The sequence below is a fragment of the Eptatretus burgeri genome, chromosome 13, assembly GCF_056783735.1.
Source record: "Eptatretus burgeri isolate ZD-2024b chromosome 13, Ebu_testis_v1, whole genome shotgun sequence".
NCBI classification, from domain to species: Eukaryota; Metazoa; Chordata; class Myxini; order Myxiniformes; family Myxinidae; genus Eptatretus; species Eptatretus burgeri.
This window is the reverse complement of record NC_140973.1, coordinates 17103663-17124188: the sequence shown is the minus strand read 5'-3', so window position 1 is coordinate 17124188 and position 20526 is coordinate 17103663. Positions and strand designations below refer to the sequence as shown.

Sequence of the window (20526 nt, the reverse complement as noted above, 5' to 3'; positions counted from 1 at the left end):
ACTCCTCCCATTCCCCACGATGACGTATCGTAACTCCTCCCATCCCCACGACGACGTATCGTAACTCCTCCCATTCCCACGATGACGTATCGTAACTCCTCCAATCCCCACGATGACGTATCGTAACTCCTCCAATCCCCACGATGACGTATCGTAACTCCTCCCACGTTGACGTATCGTAACTCCTCCCATCCCCACGATGACGTAGCCAAGCGTAAGCCACTGGCACTGCAACGCGGAGTGGGCGAAACGAATGTAAATACGTAACGGAGGGAATATAAGGGCGATCAATTCGCAAACGAATATCACGATGGATCGAATACCACACGTTTAATGGAGAAAACGGAAAGGAAACCGAGACAGTTCGAGTTGTGTTTGAAAAGTAATGGACGCCTTAGCCGAATTGTTTGGGACGGGCCACGGCTCGGCCTCCGGGGCCTCGCAGGCCTCGTCAGCTGGCTGTGGTAGTGGAGGTGGAGGTGGTCGGAGGAGATCAAGGAAACAGAAGAAACGGGTTCGACCGCACAACAACCCGACTCCGGCGCCTTTTCTGCCTCCCGAGGTTCGGCTCGGCTCGGCTCGGCTCGGCGGTCATGTGTAAACAAAGCGCTCGCGGGTTGCTCAGTCTTTCACAAGAATTAAATTATTGATGGATCATGAGGCAGTTGTGAGGAATTGTTTTGATTTCTGAGGGAACGTTCCTGGTGTTGGGAAGAACCTGCCGTTTGTCGGTTTAAAAACGATAATTTTCTGTGGAAAAAATCACGAGAGGTCTTGGTCTTGGTTTGTGAAGGAAACGCAGGTTTTCACGACGGTCGTTGTGGATCCACTCGGGTCGTGATCGGAAGACCGATCGTTAAAACCTGGTCATTTTATCTTGTGAAGAAGAAGAAGAAGAAGAACCCTGACGGCTCTGCGTTGCTAAGCAATGATGAAGTTGTATGAACATGCCACGAGTTCATCGTTTCTTTCATTCACTTGTCTTGATTTCCACATTTAACATGATTTTTTTTTTGTATTTTAAAAGATCCCACGGGGGCTTTCCCGAAGTGTTGGCGAGCTATCGCCGGCACCCTGAACAAATTGTAAAACTCCTGGCCAAATCGCTTTCGGTCGAACGTCAGTCAGGCTCTTCTGCTTCGTCTTCTTCCTCTTCCACAATTATTCCCACCAGAAGCTTGGCCAAAGTCTTTCACGAACTGGCTGGCCACGCCTGTCGTTCGACTCAAAATTGGCCTCCAAAGCCAGCCGCCGACTGGGCTTCGTCGTCCGTCGTATCGTACAAAGTCCATCCTTGGCACACCTGAATTATCCACCAAGAAAAGGTCGTCATCCGCAGCTTGATGAAAGTACTGCTCTCCCCTGGTCCCTGTCTCACACCTTGTTCGGCTTTAAAATCATTGGAATGTCCCACGATGAAGTTGTCTATGGGATTATCACTTTAACCATCGTGGACAGGTCGGTGGTCTCTCTGTCTTCCACCTCCTCCTTTCTTCTGGTCTTGCACTCTCTGTCCTCTCTGTGTTTTGCCACCCCCTCCAGGTTTCTGCAGGGGACATACGGTCCACCATCAATCCCACTTCTGATGAAACTATCTAAGTCCAGGATTAATGGTCACTTGCACTCATTCGTTACTCTTTTTTTTTATTTTTTTATTTTTATTTTTTTCTCCCACCTGTGGAAACACATTCCACATTCTCTTCAATCTCACCCTCCCCTCCAGCTTTTAAAGACGCCTGTTCACTACCATCTCAGATCATAGTGCCCATCCAAAACCATGATCTTTTCTTCCACCATTAACCCCACCCACCCCCAACTCCTTCCAACTCTCCTGTTTTTCTTCCTGAGAGTTTGCTTTTCTATCCATCTTGTCCATATCTTGTGTCCTCATTCTTCCTCCTGATGAATGGAAGACAGAGTGAAAAAGGTGGACAGAGTGAATGTGGAAAGCAAAGCCAACTGTGAGCAGCCTTATCTTCTTTTTTTCTCTTTCTCTTTCTCCTCTTTCTCCTCTTTCTCTTTCTCTTTCTCTTTCTCTTTCTCTTTCTCTTTCTCTTTCTTTTTCTTTTTCTCTTTCTTTTTCTCTTTCTTTTTTTCTTTCTCTTTCTCTTTCTCTTTTTTTTCTCTCTTTCTCTTTCTCTCTCTCTTTTTTTTCTCTCTTTTTCTCTTTCTCTCTCTCTTTTTTTTCTCTCTTTCTCTTTCTCTCTCTCTTTTTTTTTCTTTCTTTCTCTCTCTCTCTCTTTTTTTTCTTTCTTTCTTTCTCTCTCTCTTTTTCTTTCTTTCTCTCTCTTTTTCACTCTCTCTTTTTCTCTCTCGTCCCTGTTGTATTGCGTTTCCCCTCTCCTTCTAGTGTTTGTTACCTCTGCCACCGAAGGTGAAGGAGGTTATGTTTTCACCCCTTTCTGTCTGTTTGTGTACAGGATATCTCAAAAAGTTGCGGACGGATCCGGATGAAACTTGGTGTGCATGTTGGGTGTGTGACAAGGAATAATTGATTCAATTTTGGTGAAGATCCGAAAACGGATCCGCATACGAGAATTATTTAATTTTCAAAGTAATTCTTTGCCATTGAGAGATCGGGCCAAAAACGATTCCATAGCATGATATTTTAAAAATGTTTTGGGCCTGATATGTTCCCGTGGATCAGGCATTGGGTGGCGGAGGTATGCGCTCTACCAAGTGCCCTTCTGGTTTTGTTCTGTAGCGTCCTGATCCATTATATGCTCAAGCTCCTCTACAAGCCTCGACTCTGCATAAAAATTAAAGGAAAAAATATAATAAAAATGGACAACAATGTGGAGTTCACACCTCATCAATTTATCCCCCCCACCCACTGACACCCACTGACCCTTTTTAATGTCACTCACTTTCAGTAAAAACACAAACCGAAAATAGTACAAATGATTTTGGAAATCTACTGAATCTACACATCAAACTTCTTCACCTACCAGACTTCATCTGTTCGTCAAACTTATCTAGTGTCTTTTTCTTTTTCTCTCTCTCCTCCCATTCCCACGATGACGTATCCTAACTCCTCCAATCCCCACGATGACGTATCGTAACTCTTCACCTACCAGACTTCATGGATACTATTTGATACTATTTTGCATAAATGGATTTAGACTTCATTAAAACTCGTTCATGAGAAATTACACTTGTCTATCTTTTCTCCGAGGATCTTTCCAGCCTGTTTTCTCCCCTCTGTTTGGAGGATGAGAGTAAAAGGAGGGAAGACGAGTGCATTGTAATCGGATGTAAGGGGGTTCATGTGGTGGTGTCAAAATTCTCGTGTTTGTGTACATTATACATTGGAAACCACTTTGCACACTAGATGAGCAAGGAATCGTGTTCTGAAAAAGTCCTGGACAAAACAAACGTTGCTTCTGCCCTACGGTGATGCAACTACACTCCTGACTGTGTTGAAATTTTTGATGTGTTGCATGTACGAGCTTGTCGCAGTGGATCTGAGGAATTGCATAAAAAACTAGAGGGGGAGCACTCGGTAGAGTGCAAAACCTCTGCCGCCAATACTGCTGGGTCACTTAAGTGAACCTGATATCCTATTCATTGTAGGTCAAAACGGATCAGACTCTACTGAACCACGATTGACTAAATTAAACTAGATCGACGCGCATGTAGAAATGCCCAAAAAAAAAAATCAATTTTTTTGAAAAAAAAGTTGCAAATTTTTGTTGTTTTTTTTCTCGAACAAATTTTTTTTATTTTTTTTTGGTTGGAAATCACTTAAAACATGTAGAAATGCAAAAACAAAAATTCAAATTTTTTTTTTCAAAATGGCTGCCATAGCGTTCATATTGGACTTTGGACTAAGTCCAAAATCTAATGGCATGATCCTTGGACCATACCTAATCCCCCCACCAAGTTTCGTCGAAATCCGTCCAGGAGTTTTTCCGTAATACTGTTCACAAACAAACAAATAAACCAATGTGACCCGTATCTTGCCAGAAGGTGACCACGTGTGACTTCTTTAAGGTCACACTGAGGTGAACAGAGCTGCTATCCACCAGGAGCGACTCCTTGAGGAATATCTGCCTACGAGAGATTCCGATGAGAATCGTTCTACAGAGTAACCATGAAAAATATGCGTTTGCCTCATAACGTCACCAAATGACGTCATAATGTCTCAAGCTTGACATATCTAGAAAGCACTCATCGAGGTGTTCAATTTGAGGTACTACACGATATGGTTCCTAAAACTTGAAAATTTGACCTTGGGGTCAAATATGTTTGACCTTAGGCACTAACCAGGAAGGTCAAGGCCAATCGCCACCAAAAATTAATCAGCTGAGCGCCAGACCATGAACTATATTCCCATGAAGTTTGAAGACTATCCGATCAAAATTACTCAAAAAATAAGGGTTTCGTCGACTCCCCTGATTTGCGAGAAAGTGACCTTGACCTTCAAAATTTTATGTGCTGAAAGGGACCTCTATAGGCCTCTGATATGCGAAGTTACAAAAATTTCCAATGATAACTGTGCTCTGCAGAATTTTTTATACGTGATTACAAAAAACAAAAAAAAAAACATACAAGCTGACTAACATATCTTGCAAAAACTTCGTTTTGGCAAGATAACAAACAAACAGACAGGGGTGAAAACAGTAACCTCTGTCCATCTTCGATGGTGGAGGTTAATAAATTGCATCCACTGTGACATGAAAAAAGGTGTATGGACGCAGACTCCTCTTGATGTTCATTCATTTCTTTGTTGGGTCCACCTGTTGCCCCAGTCTCAGTGCACTGTTTTCAGTGCCTATAGAAAGTCCCCCTTTCAAAATTTTCACCTTATGTTATCTTGTAGCCTGGAATTGAATTGCATTAAATCAGACTTTTTCCACCTTTATTTACACATCGTAACCCACAACTTTCAAATGAAAAATAAATTGTACAAATTTCAGAAAATCAATTAAAAATACAAAACTAGAATATCTTGGTTGGATAAGTGTCCACCGTCGACCTTCTCACATCCGTCGACCAATCATCCCTTGGGGGCATGGTTCACTGGTACCAAACCGGGAAGGCGGGGTTTCTTTTGCCTGCTTGGAAATGTTCAGCTCTGTTGTTGTTGCTGAAAACGTGGTTCTTTTATTACCGGTCTTGTAAATGCAAAAACATAGGAAAAGGGTCACGGGGGCAATCACATACTGGGAGAAATTAGCCTTAAACCCTACCGAGTTAACACAGCACCGCCCCTGTGAGGTGACACGTAACGATCTTAAGCTAACAGTTTCCCTAGTTAAATTACACCGAGATGTCTCTTGCTCATCCACGGATCAGGTTACACTGCACAATCCAACTTTACTCTGAAATTCCTCCATCCACCCCACAAACAACAGTATATATCAAAGGACATGATGTTCGCCTGTACATGTGCCCAAATGCAAGTGGTTTACTGACCACTGCTGCAGAAAGGCGGGATTATATTAGACACGGCACAAAATCGATATTGCCCCACTATTTCCCCCACCTCCGCTTAGTTTATTTCCAACATAAAACGGTCATTCTGCTTGTGCTGCATTGTCTGTAGTGGATACTACCCCACAAGGTGTTCACGCTACCTGTGTAATGTGGTTTCATTCCCCACCCCCATTGTTCCTCACAGGCTGAAGAGGGAAACATCGAGTATAAGGTATGTTGTTGATTTAAAAACTCACACTGTCATGATAAAATAATGGCTTCAATGATGCAGTTTCCAAGTTGCATGTCGTCATCTTCCCTTATTAGGTGGCTTTCAAGCTGTGGCGTGTGGGTATTGATATGAATGAGATGTGCCGAGCTAAGCAAACGTGCTGATAATAGTGGATTAGCCTTTGGCGTTCAGGTACAAGGTACACATCAATAAGCTGCCTCATTTCATCCTAAATCCACTCCTCCAGAGAATACTACTTTTGGATTAAAACAGAATTTTGTTACTTTCTTTCCTCCAACACCTTCAGCTTGTGGATATGATTAAATTCAAAGGGAAATTGTAGTAATTATCCTTTGGCACAATTAGAAAGACGTTTAAATTGCACCTTGTCAATTGAATATTGTTTAGACGAGTGAGAGTGGGGCAACAGGTGGACCCAACAAAGGAATGAATGAACAGGAAAAGAGGGGAGGAAACCACATCCTGCAAGTAGATGTGTTTGGTTATGTGTGCTTAATGGGAGAGGAAAAGATTGTGAGTAGCTTCTTCTTTCGTGTACAGCACAAGGCTGCAAGGAAGAATCACTGGCTGAGGACGCAGCTGATGCAACGCCCTCTGTAGGTTAGAACAGGAATTTGTTCAGGTAGCCGGCGATAGCTCGCCTACTCCTTGTGAAGGACACCGTGGGATCTTTAACGTCCAACTAATGTCGGTGGAGGGGACGCCCAGTTTCACATCCATCTGAGGGACGGCACACACCATTGACAAATCACCCTGTCTCTGAAACACAACAAACCGTCATATAGCTGGGTCGGGATTCAAATACAGGCAAGACAGCTTCGAGACGAGTGTGCATACCTCTACGCCATTCTGGCAGCCCGTTATGGATAGGGATGGGTGATGGCGTGAGGTAGTGGTGCACTGCCTGCTTTTGAGTCCTTGGAGGGAAGAGTAGGTTTGAACAGACTAATGAAGGTTCTATAAATGGGTGAAAAGGGGAACAAAACAGTTGAGGTATGCAGTGACCAGGATGTTGAGGGTTCAACCAAGAGGGAGTTGATGTAAGAACATGTCCATCCCAGAGTTGATGAGCAGGGTCAGAGAGCAGAGGTGGGTTGTGGCTCTTCTTTACCGAGTTGGGCATTTTCAAGGTCTCCACGGTTCATCACATGTCTTATTCTTTTTCTTTCGGCTGCTCCCGTTAGGGGTCGCCACAGCGGATCATCAATATGATCCGCATAGTGATTTGGCACATGTTTTACACCGGATGCCCTTCCTGACGCAACCGTGGTCACCTCTTACGACACAGGGATATGGTACAACTATTTTAACCGGGGTATACACCGGCCCAGTACACTGGTACTCATTCCGCCGACCTCGGAAGGATGACAGGCTGAGTCAACCCCCTGGTGTATTAATTGAGTGGCCCACCGGGGCTTGAACTCAGGACCTTTTGGATCCCAAGCCGCTGCCCTAACCACTGCGCCAAAACCAGGCTTTGATTGATTCTCCTATTAGGCCAGGAATTTGAAGACACTGATAGACACCCAGGTGTCTAAACTCAAAGAAAGTAATATTGGAAAGTGTTATCACTGAAAAAATTCCACAAAACGAACAGCTTGGTTCATCACATGTATCACTTGTAATTTTTCTTTTTTTGTTCACATAAGTAATGTTCATATAAATTTAGCAATTATTAATAATTTCTTAATATTAATAAGAGTACCCTTACAAGGCACTTGAAGATAGTAGCATGGAGAATTTAATATTGAATTAGATAGACATTTGTGGGGAGAAAGGTTCTGTCTTCCATCCATTGGGATCATACTCTGTACAGAGCGTCGGTGCTGCTGAAGCAAAGCCCTCATTTGTGCACACCCAATGTAGAACTTTGTTTTAGATGAAAAGATCAACTGGATTTAACCTGCACCCCTTACCACGATGATGAAGATGATGATTGTTTGGTCCAGAAAATACAAGAATGGAACAAATTACTATATTGGCACATCACAATCAATTTATTTGTCAAGTCAAAATTCATTGCCTCGGCCCTAGATTGACTTAAGTTGACTGCAAAACACCTACAGATTAAAAACGTACAACTTTATTTTGCCAAAAGAAACGCTCAGCAAGGAGCCGGCGGTAGACGAGTTGACAACCACCAGAGCTCCGACGCCACAGCTTCGAATGAAAACCCAGACTGTGACATCGTAAATAATGTAATGGAGCAAGTGTATCTATGTCCACCCACTAACAGCACTTTTTAATAGCGTTTATTGATGTTTGTTGTTCCTCCTCCTTTGTATGCAGCACAAGGCTGCGGGTAGCATCATTGGCTAAGAGCATGGCTGTTCCACTGATGCAATGCTCCTATTAACAGGACACCGGTACTCATTTAGCCGACCTCAGGATGACTGGCTGAGTCAATCCCATCTGGTGTTAATTCAATGGCCGACGGGCTCAAACTCAGGACCCTAAGATCACAAGCCAGCCACCCTAACCGCAAAGTCAACACCAGGCTTTTTGTGTTCCTGTTAGAACATAGTTAAATAAATTGCATACATGATGGTCATACCCAGGGTCAGGTCATGAGAGCAAAAAAAAAAAAATCACCACCCCCACCTGTGAGGAAGGGGGAGGACTTAGTTTTTACCTGTACATGTGCCACAGTGCAAGTGGTTTGCTGACCACTGCTGCAGATGGGGGATTATTAGCCATGGCACAAAATTATATTTGCCCCACCACCCCCCTCCAGGCTGCTCCCAAGGGGAGCGGGTGTTTCTCTTATATGTAACACCATTTTCACTGAATTGTAGCCAAGTATGTCTCAAGCTATCACCTTGTTCTTGGTGTGCAGCTCAAGCTGGTGAACCCATCACATTATCGCTTTGAGCACTTGGTCACACAAATGAAGTGGCGGTTGCAGGAAGGCCACGGAGAAGCGATATACCAGATCGGAGTCGAAGACAGTGGCATGATTGCTGGCCTCTCTGATAATGAGATGCGAGCATCAATGAAGACTCTACAACACATGGCAGACAAGTAAGCTCCAATTTTCCTTTGTTTTAACCACTAATAAAGGCTTTAGTTATTCATTTAACACACTGGGAGCTTGATTCTCCAATTAGGCCAGGAATTTGAAGACACTGATAGACACCCAGGTGTCTAAACTCAAAGAAAGTAATATTGGAAAGTGTTATCACTGAAAAAAGTATTTATAGTAGGGGGCAAGGAGGCACACTGAAGGGTGTGGGGACATTGCATATGTTTCGCTGTAAACACTCGTGCACACTTCGGCAGGCTCGGTGCCGATGTAACCATCTTGAGAGAGCGGAAAGTGGACTTTGTGGAAAATTCCACAAAACGAGTCGCCGAAGTGCTAGTGCGGAAGGTGCCCGATAACCAGCAGGTATGGACCATGAGTGACTGGAGACATCATCTTATCGCTGTCCTTTAGAGCCTTGTCTATATATCATGATGGTTGATAAGTACATGTGAGACTAAGTAATGTTCTTTTGAAATTCCAGGTAAATGCACGAAGGTTGACGAGGTTGCCCATAATTTGAGTTGTCGGGTAACAAAACTTTTTGTGAAGAGCCCATTGTGTTCAAGGACTTTGTGGTCAAGATCTTGCTCTGCTTTCCAGTTTCTTGATCTCCGTGTGGCTGTTTTGGGCAATGTGGATGCTGGGAAGTCGACGCTTTTGGGCGTGCTGACACAGGGAGAGCTGGACAATGGCCGTGGCCGTGCCCGTCTCAACCTGTTCCGCCATTTGCACGAGATCCAATCTGGCCGCACATCCAGCATCAGTTTTGAGATACTTGGCTTCACCAGTAAAGGCGAGGTGAGGGTCCACATAACTGTCAAAACGGACAAAATCATGAAAGCTTTATACCTTTTAAAGAATAAAAAAATAAAACCTTTGTACAGGTTGTCAACTACAGTGATTCACGAACAGCGGAGGAAATCTGTGAGAATGCATCCAAGATGGTAACATTCATAGACTTGGCGGGTCACCAGAAGTATTTGAAAACGACGATCTTTGGGCTGACGAGCTATGCTCCAGATTTTGCCATGCTCGTCATAGCAGCTAACACCGGCATTGGTAGGTGTTTTGGCGACTGTGGCACCTCGTTGCACTAGGCCTCACATATTATTTAAACCACTTGGAGATGACGGTCTCAGTCTCGTATGTCACTCAACAATCTTGTAACACTTTTCCATGTCCATGTGCAGCCGGGACAGCCAAGGAACACCTGGGCTTGGCCATGGCACTGCGGCTGCCCTTTTTCATTGTCGTGAGCAAGGACGACGTTTGCTCTGCATCAACGGTGGAACGTACTGTGCGCCAGCTCACCTACGTACTGCGTGGCCCAGGCTGCGCCCGAGTGCCTTTCTTAATTTCCAGCAGTGATGATGCCATGACTGCTGCCACAAAGTTCTCTCAGTCCCCAAGGTACGTTCATGCTCCTTTTGTAGTTCGTGCACTGTGTAACGATTGCCCAATTGAGGGAAGGATACTCTTTCGTTACTTTTGATACAAGTCTTAGCTTATGAGCCTGGTGTGGCTTAGTGGTTAAGGTGGTGGCTTGGAGTCCTGAGTTCAAGTCCTGCTGGCTGCTGAGTTAGCATCAGGGGGGTTGACTCAGCCTGTCATCCTTCCGAAGGTCGGCAAAATGAGCACCAGTATACTGGTAATTATCCCTGCAGGGTCGAAGGCGACGAAAGGGTTGGCGTTGGGAAGGGCATCCGGCCGTAAAAAACATTTCCACAAGAAAGGGTACCATGATTGGAGCCTGCAAAAAGCTGACCCCTGCTCAGGGAAAAAGGCTTTAAAATGATGATGATGATGATGATGATGATGATGATGATGATGATGATACAAGTCTTAGCTTGTGTAAGTGAGGTGGCTGAGGGGAGAAGGCAAAGTGCTGACGGGAGCAAGAGGATGACACATGAACGCAACAGGGGAATGATAAAGATTAAGAGGGAAGGAAACTTTCACACTTTTTCAAATCTTTTTCTGCAAGCTCACCTCCAGTTGGCATTGCTCGTTGATCTCAGTGAATAACACAGAAACTGCTCCTCTCGGTTCCATAATTAACCTCTGAGCTTTTCCGTTTCAGTATCACTCCGATATTCGTTATCTCAAGTGTGACCGGTAAGAACCTAGACCTGCTCAAGGCCTTCCTGAATGTGCTTCCGCCCCAGAGCAATATGCAGGCTCAGGAGGCGCTAATGCAGCAGCTGCCCGAGTTTCAGGTCGGTCCTGTCAATACTTCATTTCTACTTATTCCCTTTCTTCTTTTTATCGAAGGCCATTTGTATTCACAGCGATGGCTTGGATTTACTTTGTCTTGCGTTCACAGGTGGATGAGATCTACACTGTACCAGAAGTTGGTACAGTTGTTGGTGGAACTTTGTACAGGTGAGTGTGGTTGTGATTTATGAAAGTTGTGAATAAGGCCTTACTCTTTCCTATTTATATTTACTTACTGCCTTCAAATTTGAGGAACACACACCACTTCTCAGCTGAATTCTGCACATTAGTCATGAGTAGTGGTAGTGACCAGATGTGTACAATTTTAGCTGTCCAGTCTGGGTTAAACTCCTGGCCCGACTATTAAACAGTTGGATCGGTGCTTCGCAAGGATGGTGTTGCAGAATAAAGTATCCCTCCTTCAGATTTTTTATACAATGTCGAGGCTCGTATGAGAGCTAAAGATGCATTCGTTGGTGGCCATTGAAGATCCCATGGTGACTTTTTTTTTTTTGTATACCTTGGTCGAGGCTCGTATGAGAGCTAACACACAACTCACAGCAAGGAGGCATGAGACAAGAGGGGCGGGAGTGGAAGGGACAAAACAGTGGGGAACAGACACATTAGGTGAACTGTGGAAGGGAGAGGGATGGGGATGGGACGGGGAACATGGCGAAGAGAAGATGGACATTTCAGGGACTTTCAGGAAGGAAAGCAGGAGAAATGAAGGAAGTGGGCTTGGGTGGATTATCGGGGGTAGAAAAGATCGAGGATTTGGATGGGGGAAGATGAGAGGTGGTGGTGAACAGCTGTTTTGAAAGCCTGGAGGGAAGAATGGGAAAGAATAGAGTGAGGAAGTTTATTCCAAAGGCGGGAAAAAAGTGGAATGAAAGAGTGAAGATGAGCAGTGATTCGTGATTTTGGTAGTTTTACCAGAAGGGGGTTTTTGGCGGACCTTGAGCGCCCTGTGGAAATGTGGTGGGGACAAATCGCAGAGAGAGCAGGAGGGGCAAGGCTGGAGAGGAGTCGGTAGAAGACAGAAAGACCACCGACCAACCTGCGGTGATTGAGTGAGAGGCCCAAAGGCTCAGCTTCATTGCGGGAGATGCCGATGATCTTGAATGCCCTGGTTTCGACAGCGTGAAGCCGAGAAAGGTGGGAGGCAGGAGCACCAGCCCAGAGGGGAGAGCAGTACTCCATCAGGCTACGGACAAAAGCTTTGTAAGTGGTCAGGAGCTCAAGAGGGCTGAGGAAGGACTGAGCACGACGGAGGATTCCCAGTCGGCGACTGGCTTTTGAGGCGAGGTTGGAAATGTGACTTTCCCAGGAAAGGTCATGGCAGATAGTGAGACCTAGAAGCTTGAAAGAAAAGACTTCTTCCAGAGGATTGTTGAGAAAGTGGATGGGGGGGTTTTGTAAACCGTCCTTTCGAAGAGACATAGTGAGAGTGTGAGATTTGTCTGGATTGAAAGACATGTTCCACGTGTTGGACCAGTTTGTGATTTTATCCAGATCTGCAGTGAGTGAAGAAGCTGCTGCTTGCCGGTCTGAGGGATGACAGATGGTACGGCAGAGGGTGGAGTCGTCAGCAAAGAGAAATAGAGGATTTTCCAGAGAGTCCGAGAGTTATGTGAAGAGTAGGCAAGTTATGGCTTGCACCCTGAACAAATCACGATCTTCTGCTGCTTTTGGTTAAATACCATGCCTGGCCATCCGGTTCGTGAACGACTGGGGGGGGGGGTGGGGACCGTATCCTTCAGTGACCCCTCAAGGTGGCAAAGATTGTGCCCGTTAAAATAGTGGACTTTCTAAAAAATAAATTATTCTGTACGACCCTAATCTATGAGTATGCCACTTACTATTTTATCGTTATTTTATTTTTTTTAAATGTCATTCCGAATGCGCACAAAATACTTTTTTAACAGCGGAATATGTCGTGAGGGAGACGTTTTTGCTGTTGGACCGACCGAGCATGGGGAATTCCTGCCACTCCGTGTCAATTCCATCCAGAGAAATCGGACCGCATGTCGGGTGCTTCGCGCAGGCCAGGCAGCCACACTTGCTTTGGGGAATTTCAATCGCACACAACTGCGCAAGGTACGACTGCTCATCCTTTACGCTAATCTGAAGAATGCTTAAATCTTATATTTATCTGAGCCAATGGCTTTTATGATACTAGAATTTGAGAAGGACGTGTGTGTTTGTGTGCTTTTCACTTCTATTCATTCCGAAATCGGTGGGCCGAATGAGTTGAAAACTGGCGCTTGTTCTTGGGGAGTGAACAGGCAGGTTTTAGGTATTTAAAATAAATAGCCCAGGGGGTTCAAGGTAGGGGAGGACTCCAGTTCTCTCTTTCTAAATATTGGTGCGTCGATGGGTTTGACTAACGCCACTTGTCATCACCACCCCCACCAGGAACTTTTGCTACTCCTGAAGATCGCCGAGCTTATCAAATCCACACAGTGTTCAGATTAACTGTTCATTACCATTTACAAAACCCCAAGGATCGCTCCAATCCGAGGTCGAACTTTGCGGTGCAACGAGCGGGAGGCAAAAGACGGGAAAATGTCTCCTGAAGATAAAATGGTGTTTATTAAAAGAAATATGGGGATGAGGGCAGACGAGGTGCTATCAATAAAATAGTATTGACCATGTTTTCAAAGTACAAATGAGAAAGGAGGCACCTGCACTTATGTACATTGAAAATAAATAACCAGCTTTCGCACCAAATATAATGAGATATCTGTGATTGCCAAGGGTAAGCCTCCCTTGGCTCAAATGGCAAAATCGAGGGATTCCAAAAAAACGTTTTTTATTTATTTTCAAGACTGCCATTTGACCTCAACCTCTCTCTCTATCGAGTGCAGTCTGTGGCTGTTGGTTGCATCATTGGTTGGGACGCAGCTATGCCGCTGATGCAGTGTCCCCCTTACCAGTGCACCGGTACTCATTTTGCCGACCTCGGAAGGATGACAGGATGAGTCAACCTCCTGGTGTATTAATTCAGCAGCCCAACGGGGCTTGAAGTCAGGACCCTAGGATCCCAAGCCGCCACACTAACCACTAAGCCAACACCAGGCTTGCCTCAACCATGTTTTTTTTTTGACCATTTGTATTTTAACTCAGACAGGTATGATGTAAACACCAACACATGATCTTAAAAATTCGGTCAAGGTCAAAAAAATTATGGCAACCTGGCATCCTTTTTATTCCCATTATTGATGTAAAATTTCATTCTGAAAGTCTCAGCCGGCTCCGAGTTACAGTTCGGAGATTGGCAGAAAAAAAAACCTGAATGGTGGTTTAGTACTCTTGGGGTCGAAGAACCTCTGAGGTACCATTAAATATTGGGGACACTAATTATACAAACAAACCCGACAACAGGTATAAGCTAATGTTTCTGGGTCAGAGCTTTTCTGCCTTTTCATTTTGTCCACTCTCTTGCATTTTGATTTTGCATGGTGTGTGAGCAAAGCAAGCTGATTGTGTATGAGTGGGCATTGCTGTGCTTGCCTGTAAAGCTGGTATGCCATGGTCTGGCAAAAACACATACAGCATTGGTAGAGTCATGCCTGGTGTTGGTTTAATGGTTAGGGTGGTGGGCTTGGGATCTGAGATTCCTGAGTTCATATCCCACTCGACTGTTGAATTCATACCAGGTGGGGTTGACTCTGCCTGTCATCCTTCTGAGGTTGGCAAAATGAGTGCCAGCTTGCTGGTGTCCTGTGTCGGAGTGGCGACCCGTCCAGGATTGTACCCAATAGTCAAGAAGACTGCTTAGGCAGCACCAACGCTCTGCACAGAGCATGGGCCCGATGGATGGATGGATTGGTAGAATCCGATTTAAAAGACTGACCTGTAGTCTCTAGTTACTGTTAAATTTTAAAATGATTCAATGCCAATTGATGACTCCACCCTCTGCCGTACCATCATTCATCCCTCAGACCGGCAAGCAGCAGCTTCTTCATTCTCTGCAGATCTGGAGAAAATCACAAACTGGTCCAACACGTAGAACATGTCTTTCAATCCGGACAAATCTCACACTCTCACTATGTCTCTCCAAAAGGACCGTTTAGACCCCCCCCTCCCCTTCCAATCTACTTTCTCAACAATCCTCTTGAAGAAGTCCTTTCATTCAAGCTTCTGGGTCTCACTATATGCCATGATCTTTCCTGGGAAAGCCACATTTCCAAGCTGGCCTCCAAAGCCAGTTGCAGACTGGGCATTCAAGGCCAGTCTCTGTCATGAAAAGTCCTTCCTTGGCACACCTGAGCTCCTGACCACATACAAAGCTTTTGTCTGCAGCCTGATGGAGTGCTGCTCTACCCTCTGGGCTGGTGCTCCCACCTCTCACCTTTCTCGGCTTCACGCTGTAGAAACCAAGGCATTTAGGATCATTGGTTTCTCCCGCGATGAGGCTGAGTCTTTGGATCTCTCACTCTCTCACTGCAGGCAGGTCGGTGCTAAAGGTCCGCCAACAACACCCTTCTTGGAAAACTAGTAAAATCAAGAATCGCTGCTCACCTTCACCTTTTCATTCTTCTTTTTTTCCCCATCTTTGGAACAAACTCCCACACACTCTTCAATCCCACTCTTCCCTCCAGGTCTTCAAAACAGCTGTTCACTACCATCTCTTATCTTCCCCCATCCAAAACCACAATATTTTTTCCCCCAACTCATCCACTCCAAACCCACCTCCTTCAAATTCCCTGCTTTCCTTCCTGTAAGTCCCTGTAGTGTCCATCTTGTTTACCCTGTGTACCCTGCCCCATCCCTCTCCCTTCCACAGATCTCCTCATGTCTGTTCCCCACAGTTTTTTCCTTCCCACTCCCACCCCTCTTGTCTCCTGCTCCCCTTGTTGTACGTTCTGTGTGTTAGCTCTCATAAGAGCCTCGACAGTGTGCACGAAAAAAAAGACTCGTCACGTTGCAACTCCCAGGCAAGTTTCAACAAAAGTGGAAGAACCAAGGAGTGACATTGTCAACTTGGATATTAATACAGAAATGCAGTATATGAGTGGAAAATGCTTCCCTGCAATTTGAAAAACAGAAAAATGTGGTTAGGAAAGTCACAATGCTTTGGCATATACTGCGAAAAATTATTTTCTTAAGAAAAGGAAGATTTCTTGAAACAAACAATCATGATAATTTAAGAAAATTGTTCCTATGCTTTTCTTGTTTCAGGAAAACTTTTCTTAATTGAAGAAAGCATTAATTTTTTCGAAAAAAAATTTTGGGTAATACATCTGGATTGTGGATGATGGAAGAAAGTGTGTGTGTGTATGTATGTGTGTGTGTGTGTGTGATACAGTGCCTATAGAAAGTCCACACCCCATTCAAAAATTTTCACCTTTTGTTCCCTTCGAGCCTGGAATTAAATTAAATCAAACTTTTTCCACCTTTATTTACACATCGTAACCCACAACTTCCAAGTGAAAAACAAATTTCAGAAAATTAATTAAAAATACAAAACTGGAATATATTGCTTGGATAAGTATCCACCCCCCTGAGTTAATAATTGGTGGAAGCACCTTTGACAGCAATTACAGCTGTGAGTCTGTTGGGATAGGTCTCCACCAAATTTGCACACCTTGATTGGGCAATATTTTCCCATTCTTCTGTACAACACTGTTCAAGCTCAGTCAAGGTATGTGGAGAGCGTTGATGGACAGCAATCTTCCAAGTCATGCCACAGATTTTCTATTGGATTTAGGTTGGGGCTCTGACTGGGCAACTCAAGGACATTGGCTGTTTGTTCCTTAGCCACTCGAGGCGAGCTTTGGCCACGTGCTTCGGGTCATTGCCACGCTGAAAGGTGAACTTCTGTCCAAATTTCAGCTTTCTTGCAGAAGGCAGCAGGTTTTCCTCCAGGATTTGTCTATTTTGCTCCATCCATTTTCCCTTCTAGCCAGACAAGTGCCCCGTTCCCTACTGATGAGAACAAGTGTCCCGTTTCTTACTGATGAGAAACATCCCCACAACATGATGCTGCCACCACCATGCTTCAGTCGGGTTAGTGATCTTTGGGTGATGTGCTGTGTTGGGTTTGCACCAAACATATAGTTTTGCATTTAGGCCAAAAAGTTCCATCTTTGTTTCGTCAGAGCATGAAACTTTTTTCCACATGGCTTCAGAATCTCCAGTGTTTTTTGTATACTTCAAATGGGACTCAAGGTGAGCTTTTTTGAGTAACTAGTGCGTGGCCGTACGTGCAAAAAAAACAAAAAAAAAACTTTCAAACCGCGTGCCAGAAACCACACAGGCCGTTCCTTCGCTCTCGTGTGGTGCCAGAAACAAAAATTACCCCGTGTGGGGGTGACGGTCATCTCTATAATACCACAAGTTCTCAATGTTCAGTTCAGGTAACCACAAAACAGTCCAAACTAACCGTTTAGATTGAAATAGTTCACAGAGACACACGAGGATAATACTACTAATGACATAATTAATAAATATGTATTGTTCATTTAGTACCCGGATTAACACATCAGAATCACCAGTAAGTGCAATACGTGGTTTTCCGGTCCGTCCACTCTCTGGGGACATTTCACTTCCGGTTGTAGAAAAAAAACGAAAAAATAGGCTAAGCTCTCAGAGATTATGATAATGCTGTAGATTATTCTTCACTGATTATAATGCAACTTTCAGAATGAAAATTGGTCAAGTATTTATAGAGATATTGAGGTTTGAAAAATCGTTAGAGCTCGCAAATACATTAATTATTAATTCAAATAGAAGTTTCGTGACACTGCACAAAGTAACATGTCAGGTATGAAAAAACATTTTGTATGCCAGATTAATTAATTATTAATTCATTAATTATGGAATGTACTCATTGATATATTAATCAGAAAGCCCGAAGCATGTAGCATAATTTATCACTTATCCCCTTATCCGTGGCCTCGCCCCACAGCCTGCAGCCCTATGTCCGCCGGTGATTATGTTAGATATCGGCACGATCGAGAGGAGCCTGCGAATTATTCCTGCTGATGCACTGAATTGATGCAATTGTTCGGCCAGAATATTCGTTGTCAAGATGTTGCGTGATTAAATCACCAATACAGTCACTCGAATTTATACTGCCGACATACTTCTTAACAATCACCTTCGCCCCAGAAACCACAGTCAATCTGAACCACGCTGGCCACTGCTCAGATGCCATGACCGGACGACTGCGCAGTTCTACTACGCAGTTTGGTTAAAGATGACTCGGCATTTTGGCGCGTGCACGAAATTATATTTTGAAAATAAATGCTGACGTTTACATTTCGGGTTTTGAAACTTTTGCACCTTCGGCGGAAAATGTAAAAATATAAAAGGCTAAAAATGTGTTTTATATTTATATTTAATTTCTCCTTCCTTCCTTCCTTTGTGAATCGCATCGGCGTTTTTGGCCATCTTCCAGATCACGTGATGATCAAACGGGAAGGTAATTCAAAAATCTGTCCGGTTCGATACAAGATAATATTTTTTACTATCATAATCAATAAACAGTTGCCGAATATCTTGTAGAATGGCAGACCAGATAGGTTTTGAAAATGGCGATTTTTATAACTTACGTGACCTCGTGACCTCGTCCCTGACCTTGAACCCGGACAAAAGTTATATCGTTGTGCAACACTCATCGACCTCTACCCACATACTAAGTTTAATCAAGATCGGAAAGAAAAATTGTTAACGTATGGACGGACATTTGTCCGGCTTTATTAGGTCATCTCGGTAGAGATGACCGAAAAACCACACAGGCCGTTCATTCGCTCTCGCGTGGCCGTATGTGCAAAAAAAACAAAAAAACTTTCAAACCGCATGCCAGAAACAACAACCACACAGGCCGTTCCTTCGCTCTCGCGTGCCTGTACGGGCGTGGCCGTACGTGCAAAACAAACAAACTAAAAAACTTTCAAACAACTACACAGGCCGTTCCTTCGCTCTCGTAAATGACGACTGGATTGGGGCATTATGTTTATCTATAAATGCGCATAAGAAATCGAGAAATTATTAGAATACAGTAAGTCATCACTATCCGGAAGTCCGTACGTTGTAACCCGTAATGGGGAACACGGCTGAGGATCTCTTCCCCAACGGCCACGCCTACACAGCAATGTGTCCTGTCATTGGTAACTAAACGGTGCCCTTTCCCCATCGGCCACGCCTACGCAGCAACGTGTCCTGTCATTGGTTTGGTAAATAAATGGCCATAACTTGGAAACCACTTGTCCGATTAATATCAAACCTTGAAAAGGCACATGCTCAGGTCCCCAGCAATATACCTGGCAAGTTTCAATTAGATCGGACCAGTGGTTGTCGAGAAACAGCGGTCACAGACACACAGACACACACACGCACAGATTGCTGGAATTATAGATAGATGACTTCTTTATTGCCACCCCACCATACAGACCAGATGTGTGGAGTGTTTGGGATATTGTCACATGCACACAGTGCACAATATCAAATATCAAAATGTGATATTGTCACATTTACAGTCTTTGCCATAAAGGCCTGTGGCTCTTTCAAAGTTTCCATTGGCCTCTTGGTGGCCTCTCTGATCAGTCTCCTTGCTTGGTCATCCAGTATGGAGGGACAGCTTGATCTCGGCAGGGTCTTGGTGGTACCATACGCCTTCCATTTCTTAATGATTGTCTTGACTGTGCTCCAAGGGATATTCAAGGCCTTTGAAATATTTTTATACCCATCCCCTGATCTGTGCCTTTCCACAACTTTATCCCAGAGGTCTTTTGAAAGCTCCTTTGTGCTCATGGTTTAGTCTTTGCTGTTAAATGCATTATCCAGCAGAGGAAACTTACAGGAACAGCTGATTTGATTCTGAAATAATCACAATCGCAACAATTTCATACAGATGGAGGCCAATTAACTTGGTGTGTGATTTCGAAGGTATATGATTGCACCTGAGCTCATTCACAATTGCTATTATCAGGGAGGTGGACATTTATCCAACCAAGATATTCTAGTTTTGTATTTTTAATTAATTTTCTGAAATTTGTAGAATTTGTTTTTCACTTGGAAGTTGTGGGCTACGATGTGTAAATAAAGGTGGGAAAAGTTTGATTTAATTCCAGGTTATTAGGCAACAAAGGGTGAAAAATTTGAAAGGGGGTGTAGAGTTTCTATTGACTATATATACATATTGTTACGAATCTTCCGCCCACCCAGCGTGAGAACAGCCACTTTAGCTAATGGCGGCCGTCTCGCCCACCGGACGGACAATTCAGTCGCGACCTTCCGGAACAACGCCGGAAACCAGTCACGGGTGTGCTCCAAACGCACACCACAGCCTACTCGACACTCTACCCACGCGCGACAGGGTCAATCGCCGAATTATCGATATACCTAAGTATTCTATTCACGTGGGCAGACTACCGAGACCGTACCTCAGCGAGGTCTGCTTGGACACGAACCGCTCAAGTGGTTCGTTCCGTTCTGGGATAACCGAGCGGTGTATTATCGCGAGACCTCGCTGGACCCAATTCTTTTATTGGCTATTGAAAAGCCCGCTATTATTCCGAGAGCAAGATAGCAGTTAAATTGGGGGAAAAGGACACGACGAACGGGTTAACACTCACACAAGGACATTTATTCATAATGCACACGTAAA

General features: G+C 44.3%; 1 protein-coding gene across 2 annotated transcripts in view; it reads left to right on the top strand.

The window, feature by feature from the left end:
* Nucleotides 1-204: 204 nt before the first annotated feature.
* Nucleotides 205-20526, top strand: part of GTPBP2 (GTP binding protein 2) — a 34402-nt gene continuing 14080 nt past the window's right edge. The window contains exons 1-11 of one of the 2 annotated variants that reach the window (XM_085851355.1): nucleotides 205-562; nucleotides 5624-5650; nucleotides 8508-8692; nucleotides 8951-9059; nucleotides 9297-9494; nucleotides 9581-9755; nucleotides 9887-10106; nucleotides 10777-10912; nucleotides 11020-11078; nucleotides 12836-13007; nucleotides 13326-13479. In XM_085851355.1, coding sequence (XP_085707481.1) covers nucleotides 386-562; nucleotides 5624-5650; nucleotides 8508-8692; nucleotides 8951-9059; nucleotides 9297-9494; nucleotides 9581-9755; nucleotides 9887-10106; nucleotides 10777-10912; nucleotides 11020-11078; nucleotides 12836-13007; nucleotides 13326-13385 — 1518 coding nt within the window. In that variant the 5' untranslated portion in view covers nucleotides 205-385 and the 3' untranslated portion in view covers nucleotides 13386-13479. Of the gene's footprint in view, nucleotides 563-5623; nucleotides 5651-8507; nucleotides 8693-8950; nucleotides 9060-9296; nucleotides 9495-9580; nucleotides 9756-9886; nucleotides 10107-10776; nucleotides 10913-11019; nucleotides 11079-12835; nucleotides 13008-13325; nucleotides 13480-20526 lie in introns of those variants that run through there. The other variant, XM_085851354.1, reaches the window with a different exon arrangement.